At 34.1% G+C, this 11284-nt stretch overlaps 1 protein-coding gene across 2 annotated transcripts; it reads right to left on the bottom strand.

Annotated features, from left to right (window-relative positions):
- Positions 1 to 3539: 3539 nt before the first annotated feature.
- LOC115972948 (endo-1,4-beta-xylanase 1) lies at positions 3540 to 9153 on the bottom strand. 2 transcript variants are annotated; one of them, XM_031093168.1, is made up of 8 exons: positions 8594 to 9153; positions 8416 to 8469; positions 7454 to 7821; positions 7214 to 7373; positions 6601 to 6953; positions 6092 to 6269; positions 5448 to 5984; positions 3540 to 4891 (listed from the first exon to the last, which is right to left on the bottom strand). In XM_031093168.1, exons 1-8 carry the CDS (start codon positions 8687 to 8689, stop codon positions 3776 to 3778), a joined length of 2862 nt encoding a protein of 953 aa, XP_030949028.1. In that variant the 5' UTR covers positions 8690 to 9153; the 3' UTR covers positions 3540 to 3775. The 2 variants fall into 2 exon arrangements, with proteins under 2 accessions (XP_030949028.1, XP_030949034.1); XM_031093174.1 differs by having other exon boundaries at positions 8416 to 8464; positions 8594 to 8685.
- Between the last annotated feature and the right edge of the window lie 2131 nt (positions 9154 to 11284).

Raw genomic sequence — 11284 nt, 5'->3', positions numbered from 1 at the left:
TGTATGTAGGTAGAGTTGATCATATCATTCAAACTAATATAATAATTACCATGATATTGGAAAGGTCTTCACTCTAGATCGCTATTAGCCCATTACAAATATTTGACGTTGATCTCACATTTAAGTTCAGTGTGTTGGGGCTTAAACGGAAGGGATTTTTGATATAGGCTATTACTATATATATCTTGACATGATGTATCGTAGCGACCTAGATAGCTACCTGGGTTCTTTTTTTCTTTGGTTAGTTGTAGGCTATGAAAAGTTGAAAACTCCAGATTCTAATTGATATGATAGTAGAATCCTAAGCTAATGAATGTAGACCAGTAGTTTACCAAAAAAAAAAAAAGAATGTAGACCAGTTATAGGACAAGATAATTTTATTCCACACTTAATTTATAATTTTATACATTCATGTTCATTATTTTATATATAAAAAAAAATTTAAAAAAAGGAAACTTGATTGATTCCATACGTTTTTAAAACTTGATTGATTCTATCCTGATCTAATAATAAATTGACACACGTACGTAGTATTTAATAAAATTATTATGAGACATATTCTGATCTTGATCTAATATCATATTGATTGATTCTATACGTTTCTATCCTGATCTAATAATAAGATCAATTGATTGAATCTAGTTTCTATCGTGTGTCAATTTAACTAATTTAACTTATTGATTGATTCTATACGTTTTTAAGATTCTTCTAGTTAAATTAGTCTCTCCTTCTCCTTCTCCTTCTTCTTGTTCTTTGTTTGTTTTTTGGTTATAAAGTTAAATTAGAGTCATGACAATGTATTAAAAATGATTACTTTACGAGAATTTTTAGTTGAAAATTGAGTTTTATAGAGTTTTTAAGCAAATTGTAAAACAAAAAATAAGATAACATTTTCAGAGTTTCTCTATTTCCTAGTGAATTATTGATTTTTCCAAGGATTTAATCGTTTAATTTGTCATTTCTTTTCTTTCACTTTTTTTTTTTTTTTAATGTAATTAACTTTCACACTGTTTGAGTTCAAACAACAGTTTGTTACTGATTTATGGGTGATTGATATCTAACCTAGAATTAAGGGAATTTTTTGCAAAAATTTATAAACTAAAAAGGACATCTCAGAAAAGTAATGAGGTTGATGCTTTTTCAAAATGCATCTTTATCCTTTTTTTAAAAAAATGTACTAAGTTTCACATCAAAACTAATACTTCAACTCCCATAATAACTTTGTCTCAATAAAACCATCTATTTGTAGGAATGGTCTATATATAATTATATATTCCTTCTTCCTTGCAATACACTGCAATTCTTGGCTCAAGGTCAGTCCAACGAAATTTCTTAATATTTTGGTCTAGTATTGACAAATGACAATTATAGCTCAGGCCCCAGGGTCATTCCTCCCTCTAAAATATCATGCTTCGCTGCAATTTACGCTTTTCTTTTTGTCTTATTTTGTTTTTTGAGAAATGCTAAAAGTTTACGAATTTTATTACTAAAAAAAGAACTAAATGAAATGCCAATATATGTACTTTGTGTTACATCTACAATATAATAAATAATTTTCTATTACTTTTTAATTTTCTTTAAAAGTTGATTCATCAATTTGAAATATCTTTTTTCCTTTATATTTATTCTCCTCTCCTGGACCCAGATCCACTAGGTTCAATTTTCTTGAAATGGTTGGGAAAGCTCTTTTGGGCATGATAAGTTCTTATCCAAAATAAAGAGAAGGTCTAGCATTCAAAGCCTTGATTGGGCTATCTGTAGATTAACAGTGGTCAAGCCCATCCACATAAAAATGCTACAATGGGACTATTGGGCTCTTTTATTTACCAGTAAAAAGGTCATGACTGATGAGATGAGAAGGATCCAGGAAATATTGATTAAACCCAAGACAATATTTAGGACTAGCCTCTCACCCCGAGTATGAGATATCTGGTCCTCCATTTCGTCAAACAGTACGTTGTATAATCATGAGTAATTAGTGGGACGGTGCAAAAGCAGCTTAGCTTTAACAAATTTTTTATTCTTATTGGCTGGGACATGCTCTAGTGATATCGCTATCATTTCTTACAAAATAGGAGAGGAAGTTCAAACCGAAATTCTCTAGGAGAGAATTGGATAATATCATTAAATTACAAAACTCTTGACGAGATTAGATATTTAAAATATCTAATTTTGATCCAAACCTTTCTCTAAGCCTGGCTTGGTTGATGTCTTATACTATAATCATATAATACTCTAGAAGGGTTTTTTTTTTCAAATCAAATTCAAGGAATCTTTCTCAATCCATTGGGTGAGAATTCATAAGATCATTGATTTTATAATCATATGACTATTAAGTGTGCGTTTGCCTAGAAATTATTTTGTGTTTTGCGTTTTTAGTTGGGTCCCACAGTACTGTTCACAACCCAGTCAAACTTGTGAAAAACGCGCATAAGCAGTAAATCTAGGTCCCACGGCACTATTTATAGTTTAAAAATTATTTTGCTACAGTGTTTTCAGTAATAAGTTTTCAGTTTTCAGCAAAATAAACGATATCCAAACAAACCCTAAGTGTCCGTTTGGCAAAGATTATTTTTGCCAACTTATTTTACTATTCAGCTTATTTTTACTACTATTCATGAGTCTCGTTATACTATTTCAGTTAACTTATACATTTATCTACAGTACTTTCAGTAAAAAGTTTTTAATTTCAACAAAATAAACGGATTCCAAACGGATCCTAAATAGGTCATAATTAAAAGCACACATGAATTTTTCCTCCGAGGTTTGATTCGTTTGAACAGATGATGGCATGGGACAGCAAATCAGAGGTTTGAGACTGAAAGTTATGGCCTTTGAGCCATCGACGATTTTTATTATTGTATTTGAGAACCTATTTCGCCTCTAAAATATGAATCTATGAGTTGGACCCACTTAAGCCACTAAAATGGTTCAGGCCCATTCATCTTGAATCTGGTTTTGAAGCCCAGCAGCAGTCCGTGAGTACAAGAGGAAAATTGTGGCACTGCAATTTAGTGCTTCACCTTAACTTGGTTTATACCACTTCCATTCTTTTATTAATGAAAATTTGTTCCTCAACCTTTGACTTGTGTTTCAGATCATTTTTATACTTTAAAAGGCTTCACTTTAGTTCCTATACTTTCAATATAGTTTAAAGAAGATTCATAATGTCATCTAATGAATGAAAAATGCTGACATAACAAATGGAATCCATGTCACATTTTAGGCTTCACATAATCATAGTAATCATAATTTCATGAATTATGTTTGTTATGTCAATATTTCTCATCAATTAAATGATGGTAAGGACTATTTTGAAACATTTTAAAGTATAATGATGATTTTAAAATAAGGTTAGGGACCAAATATACAACTTAACCCTTATTTTTGTAGGAGGAAAGGACACTTTCCATGTATATACCACCGTTCTATTATCCATATAGACAAGATGAAAAATAGGATGCTAGTCGTGGCACACCTATATATCATTCTGATAATTTAAGTAGAGAAGAAATTATTGTCCAACAAAAGAGATACAGTTTAATATCACAACCAACAAGATATCTTTATTCCTTTTCTTTTTTACAGAATTTTACAACCACAAACCAACGTATATGAAATCTTTTTTTTTTTTTTTCTTTTTTGTATAAACAATATGTGAATGTAACCCCACAAATTCACAAACATATTTGCCTTTTTCTTTTTTCACATGAATTTTTACAATGTGTAACTCATGATGAAATATGTACCCTTATTATTGGCTGAAGCAGCGAACTTATAAATCTATGGGAACCACCAGTGGCAAGTCACCATTGTCAACAACAAATGTCTTTGAAACCTTCTTGGAGGAATTAATAATTTCCAGAGAGTATGTTCCATGGAAGCCTCTAAACTGGAACTGTCCTTGGTCATCAATATGCCCACGTGCATGAGACAGCCACTCTTTTCTAAGAGCAAGGTATCTTTTACCAGCTTCATTAATGTCACCCTCTGCATTCACTAGATGTGAATTGTTCCGGCTCATAAACAACTCCCAGAATCCCCATAGCATTATACCATCTACTGCAGGATGGGCAAAAGCTTCCCTAAGCATCACTTCCAAATCGTCCCCTCTAACACATTCATTAATGGAAGACACATCAAGCTCTGTAAACCAGATTGGAAGACCAAGAATACCCAATTTATCCAAAGCTGAGCAAACAATAGGCCCAACTGGACTGTCTATGTGCCCTTGTATTCCAATACCTCCAACAGGTGCACCTTGCTCTTGCAAATCAAGAATATGTTGAATGTACTTTTCTGGAGATGATCTGGTGTCACATCCATCCTCAACGTGATAATCATTCACAAACAGGAGGGCAGATGGATCTAGTTGGTGTGCAGTCTTGAACATGTTTGCTCGGATATCCTTACCTAGTCTATCTTGATAGAATGAACCATGCAGCATCTCATTGTTAACATCATAGTGCATGAACTTCCCCTTGTAGCGGGTAAGAAGACCTGTTAGGCGATTTTGGACAGCTGTCATCAAGTCATTTTTGTTCAGTGCTTGGACCCATGATTGGACTGTGTTGATCACTTCCCAGAAGATACAATGACCTCTAGTCTGTATGTTGTGGCTTTTACACAAGGCCAACATCTCATCAGCATCATTGTAGTTGAAATTTCCCTGCTGTGGTTCTGTCCAGTACCACTTCAACTCATTGCCAAAGACAGCCCAATTGAAATTTTTTGTAAAGAAATCAACAAAATCTTCATTATCAACGTTTGTTCTGCTTACACATGACCCCAAAGGAAAAGTGTTTTGCGTTTGTTTGACTAACACCACCGTGCCAAGCAAAGTGCTTGAATCCACTCCTGAGAATTTTAGGATGACATCACGCTTACGGTTCTGCATTCCAGCAAATGAGAAGTATTCCAGATTAATCTTGGGAGAAGGGATCCCTCAATGTTGGAAGAAAATCAGTTCACACTTAGATAAATGGGTTAGAAAACTCAACTCATTAGGCTAGCTAGCTCAAATTAAATATACATGAGCACATAACGTATTGATAATCATCAATCATTGAGGCAAATAGATGATGCTTACAAAACAAATAAGACAACTTATTATTATAGTAGAACAAGTTTAGTGAAATTTAAGAGAAATGTCAGATTGGTAATCGTAACTGTATCATATTACTGATAGTCCAAATACTATAGTGACTATATATATCAAGAGTAGCAAGTGCAACCTAAGAAAATGTATAGGATGTTTTATGTACAATAATGGCCGAAATCAACTGAGCGTGTTTATTAATATGTTACTGGTTTTGTTTAGCAGTCCTAGCAGTAACCTAACCGGTTAAGTTGTGAGCCAGGCCAAAGGCTTTACCAGCGTTTTCCAATTTACAGTTCTGCTGAGCTGAAATTGATCAAATAGCATATAAATCAAAACTAGAAATTACCAGATCAGTCTGCCTCCGTAGATATCTAAACCTTGCCTGTCGATCAACAGGAAAAATCTGAACTCCAGCAACCATTAAGTCAACACCTGGAGATGGACCTTGAACATAAACCATAACCTTGGAAGGTTGCTTCTCAATTCTGAAGGAACCACCAATTTCATGCCATCCATCACCATTAACCTCAACTTGTCCCCCATTAACCCACTGACTGTCCACACCTAGTGCAACATTCACATTTTGTGGACCACTAGCTCCAGAACCAATTCGAACCCAACCAGATACTTGGTATGTCAAAAAAAGTTTTAGTTTATCTGTGATCATCTGAGCAGGACCCATCCAAGTCTGTGTGCGATTGGTCACAAGGATATAGCGACCACTTAAAGGTTCATGAGGTCCAAGGGATTCTCTTGCCATTGGTGGAAGAATATGTGGTGAACCAGTAGCAACGCTCAAAGTGCAATTACCAAGGGGAAACCACCCATTGGTGCCATCACTTAGACTGCTATTTTGAATTATATTTACTCCAAAGGCAGGATTCTAGAAACAAAAACCAATAATTGAATGCTTAAAAGTTAGAACACGAGGCTCAACTTCAAGATGCATATATAGATAATTTTTAAAGGCTAAATCCTTAGTCAACCAACCTCAATAACTGGGGGAAATGAAGGAGGGGTTTTCTCCGCATGCTTTACAATTAAACTGTTGAGAAGGATATCAGTGCCCGAAGGTGGACCTTCAACATATATGACTACTTTGGATGGAGAACCATTTAGAAGGAACTTCCCCTGCAACTGTACCCAATCCTTGTCTGTTGCTTGAGCACTACAGAAAAAGGCAGCATCCATTGTGAATATTTTCAAAGTGAAGGAATATGTCCATGTTAAGTATGTTGCCAATTCAGGGTAACAGGAATTTATTTGTTTTTAATTGAAGAAAAAAAAAGCAAAAACAGAAGAAATGTAACCACATGTGCCTATATGGGATATCTCAAGACTTTCAGGATTTTGTCATGGAGCTATAAATACATATGTTCAAACACGTGCGCATGCACACATGGGCAATTAACATGGGAAAATGCTGTTTTCACAGATTTCATGTGGATTCATGGAAGTTTTCACAATATGGAAACGAAAAATGGAGAAAAAGAACTAACTTGGCAACGCCTATATACTGTTCACGAAGGTTTGGTGTTTGCACCCACAAAGTTACTCGCACATCAGAATTAGTGACATTGTTACCAAATATCCGAACAACAGCAGTAACATCATAAGCAAGCTTTCGCTGCACTTTTCCTGTGATCTCCTGCTGAATACCGTTCCAGTTCTGTGTGCGCTCTGTTGCAGATGCAAAATACTTTCCAGACAGTGGGACTATTTTCCCATCTGCCATAGAATCATGTAAAACAATCTTGCAGCCTCTTCCAGACCAATTGTTCAGGCCATCCTCAAATTTGGGGTTTAGGATGATATTCTCATCTCCGGCATCAAAGCATCTCTGGCTTACACTCTTTCGGATTCAAATAGAAAGCCATATCACAAAAATAATTAGTACTACTTAAAAAATAAATTTTGGGTTGAAAATGCTTAGGCAGATTGCATAAAAATTGAAACTAAATAGGAGTAACTTGCAAACCTTGTTTAAGTAATGACACTTCATATATACTCTTTATATCAATAGATACTTCTATAGTTCTATGTATCTCAGCTTTCACCAAAGTCCTTTGACTGAAAATAAACTGAGCTAAAAAGGTCGAAAAGTATAATTACCTCACACTCACTTGGACTGGAACAGGTGATCACTACTGATTCTATAAGAATATCAACTCCAGGTGAAGGCCCTTCGAAATAAAATACAACCCGGTCAGGCATAGCTGGCAATGAGAATGTGCCTTCCAACTTCTCCCACTTCTCCTTAGACACAGAAGTTCTGTATGTCATAAAAGCGGTTAAAATGTTTCCTTTTCCATAAAGTGGAAAGGCAATATTGCGAATTACAGTATCTATTACCTTCCAATGAACAAATAGCTAGTCCCTGAACCTCGGTTTTCTAGTTTCAATGTTGCCAAGACATCAGTGGATCCCTGAAGAGGCCCTGATACTCCAACACGGGCAGAAACTGTATAAGTGGAACCTGGAGAAACCCTGGCTGTGATATCTTGTTCCAAGCCCTGCCAGCATTCCTTGCGATTTGAAACAACTGCATAATTACCACCCAACTTTTCTGAAGTTCCCTCTGGGTGAGCTGACTCAGCTGATACCACAAAGCCATCACAATTGTTGGGATGCCACAAATGCAGCCCTTCAGAGAAGTCATGGTTTAGTACGATATTAGTAGCACAACCATGGTTTGAGTCATTTGCTTTTCGGACTGCAATCTGTTAGGGAAAGCAGAAGTCAGGATGTTAAATTGGGAGCTTCTTTAGCCCTGAAACTGCTTCATCGAAATAATATAAAGTAATTTTGTTTTCTAAAGAGTAAACAAATTAGGGTATAAGCTTAGCTGATGATAAAATATCATCTGCAATAACGAGGGGAAATACCATGTCACATGAAATACTTTCTAAGACTTGGGAATGTGATTCCATCCAAGAGGTTTTCTGCAATTGCTATAACTCCTCTAAATTTTACCATTATATTGTTTGCACTTTGCAGTTTTTCTTTCCTTTTCTTTCTTTTCCTTCTTTGACTTCCCTTTATCTCTCTCTCCAGATTTTGGGCAATTTCTCACTTGATTAATAATCAAAGACACAGAATTGATTCCTTGAAACAAAATCGTATGCCCAGTTGGTCCACAAAAGTAAAAAATGGCAATGCCATCAAGTCTAACACATAAATTTGGTAACTTTACTACAATGGTTTATTAAGTTAACAATAAAAATCATGTAAAATGATGACAAATTTAAAAATTAACGCAAATGCAATCAAAATAAAACCTTTCACAAATTCTGAACAAATTAACAAACCCGTACCTCCACATTGTTGCCTGCATTGTACATGGGGTTCTCCATAGCTTCTCTACTTCTCTAGGCCAACACAAAAACCAAGCAAAACCCAGATTTTATTAGAAAATTATGTACCAGCATGCATAAGCAGTTTCCTTTTGTTATTACAAAATAAGAAGAATAAAAGGCACAGAAAAAAGAGTACCTGAGTGAGCTTGTCCTTGTCCTTGTCCTTGTCCTTGTGCTTTTGATTAGTCCTGGAAAACAGGCTTATGAAGCAGCAAGCAGAGACCCTTCTCATTATATAGGCTTAGCAGTGTCCAACTTCTGCGAGTGAAAGTGAAGTCTACGAAAGTGTGGGCCCACCCCACATCTAAACCAACCAATCAGAGAAGCCCACTTCGGTAAAAAAAAAACCAAAAGCCTTTGGCTTTGGTTTTGGTTTTGGTTTTGTTCCCTTGTCTGGGTTTAACCCAAACAACAAGATCTACAACTGTAATACCTAAAATAACGAAACGACACCTTTAATCCCAAGAAAATACTATATATGTTATAAGAAATTATTAAATGGGTTAAGGTAAGGGTAAGGGTAAGGCTAGGGCTCCAATGACTTCTAAGAGTTTTGCTTTGGCTTGCAGATTGGAATGCTTGAATTGGAATAGAAGCTTGTTCAATTTGTTTCTGTTAATGTAAATAGATATGTATTTGTTTTGAATGCCTTTGATTACAAGTTAATGTGTCTTTCAGATTTTTGAGGATTAGGTGGAGATGGCTTTTCAGTATGTATTTAAGGTTTTGGCAAAGCATACTTTTGATACCTAATTTTACCTATTACTATTCGGACTTTTTGTATTCTTCCCTGAGAAGTGAACTAATTGAGTTTTCACTGCCAAAGTGGGTTAGAAATTGATGTGCCGTAAAAATAATTTAAAATTATATTTATTATAACTTTTTAAAATAAAAATTTGAAAACAGCTTTAACATTTTCACGTAAAAATTCTTCCAGCTAAGACAATCAAATGTTAGCTCAACTGATAAAATTTTTTGTGATTAAATAAGAGGTTTGGGGTTCAATTTTCACCATTACTAAAAAATTATTAGTGTTTTAGTCTGAATAATTATAACGAGCGAAAAATTTATATAAAAACAATTGTATTCTAACCACTTTAAAATTGTGAAGTAATCATTGTCCTAGGATTACTCTTTACTCTTATGGTGGATCCTTAGTACCTCCTAGGACCTTTCAATTTGTTGTGGCCTATGTTTGACCGCAGAATCCATATTTTATCGAGACAGAACAAGTAATCTTGGTCCAGGCCTTGAAATTTTATTTGGAAAGATCTAGTGAGGGTATGGTCCTACACTTATACTACATACATTCAAACTTGAGTACCTAGAAGAACACTTTCAATCAGTGCAGCACCACAGATTACTTTGCCTGAATTTTACTGTCAACCAACAATCCATCCTCTTGTATAAATCGTTGATGCCCCCCAGCCTTGAAATTCATAATAGGGTAGCATATTGGCATCATACAGTTTTTTTTTTTTTTTTTTTTTTTTTTTCAAGTATTATACCTTAAGTTTCGCAATTAAATTCAATTTTATGGCTCAGTACAATGGTCAATAATCTTTTAAAAAAAAATGGTCAATAATATTTTTTTTGTGATAATTAAATTTAACCATGTGATTTATTGGCCAATGCAACCAAATAGTTGAATTTAATTAAAAATTTAAGGTATAACATTTAAGTAACTGTACTTAAATTTTGTTAGTGACAATTACTGGCTCATGATCATCCTTCTCAATCCTAGTATAAACTTTCAGCATTCACTTGATGTGCATTATCCCAAAACAAACACAACTTCCCTATCCACTCAGAAAATGCCATGTGGTGCTGGAATGGCCAAACGTTTCCCTAAACATTACTTTGGAATACATCAAAACACTGTAAATTTGAGAAAAGGAATATAATAACCATTCACAAGCATGTTCAGGTCAATAAGATGACAAATTTTCTAAATCAAATTGGGATTATCAATGTTTGAAAAATAATACAATCAAATAATTTAAAGAAGAATGTTCAAAGTACCTAATTTATTAGTCTTCCTGGGACAACAGATAATTCAAAGAGAATGTTCAAAGTACACATTATTCAAGATAAGGCTTTCAGAGTGTTAAAATAATCTAGCAGCCTTCTCTCAGGGTAAGGCTTCAAAGTACCACTGAATGAACAATTTTTGTTGCAAGATTCTTTCTGTTATAAGATCCAAAAGCATAGAAGATAAAACAAGAGAGGAACAAGGGCGTTTGGACCTTTTGATGGGCAGGATAATCTTTGAAAGTCAAAAAGAAACTAATACAAGAACAAGTTTCTGTTTGATGATTATGGGCTACAATAATCCAAGCCCAATGTGAAAATCAGACACCCAAGCCGAAAAGTCCAAATAGCTTGACAGCGTAGCCAGTCCAATAAGGTTTACCCCATTTAAAAATATATATAATATAATATAATATAATATATAATAAAAGTTGGGTTTAGACGCCATGGTTGTGCCAAGTAACGGCACCAAATTGCAAAAAAAAAAATTTAGACTAGTTATCGGCCCGCGCGTGCATGGTTTTATGAAAAAACTTATAAAATAAATGTATAAATAATTATATATTTTAATAGATTCAATAAAGATAAAAGAAAAAAATTATCAAGTGTAAATAATTATCTCACTAAAATAAGGGGTAAGATTTCTTCCTAAAACTAAATTAAATTGATAATTCCAAATTAAATTTTAAATTGATAATTATTTAAAAAAAATACTAAACAATTGATAAATATAAAATTAATATAATCTTGATAATATTATAAATTAAAATTAAAGTTGATAATTCAAGAATACACG

Source organism: Quercus lobata, chromosome 2, assembly GCF_001633185.2.
Source record: "Quercus lobata isolate SW786 chromosome 2, ValleyOak3.0 Primary Assembly, whole genome shotgun sequence".
Taxonomy (NCBI): domain Eukaryota; kingdom Viridiplantae; phylum Streptophyta; class Magnoliopsida; order Fagales; family Fagaceae; genus Quercus; species Quercus lobata.
This window is presented reverse-complemented; position numbering and strand designations above follow the sequence as displayed.

Coding starts and splice junctions, on each gene's coding strand:
- LOC115972948 (XM_031093168.1), bottom strand. CDS start 8,689: ATGAGAAGGGTCTCTGCTTGCTGCTTCATAAGCCTGTTTTCCAGGACT. Junction 7,822..8,415: donor ATGCAGGCAACAATGTGGAG/GTACGGGTTTGT, acceptor TTTCCCTAACAG/ATTGCAGTCCGAAAAGCAAA. Junction 4,892..5,447: donor TACGGAGGCAGACTGATCTG/GTAATTTCTAGT, acceptor GCTGGAATGCAG/AACCGTAAGCGTGATGTCAT.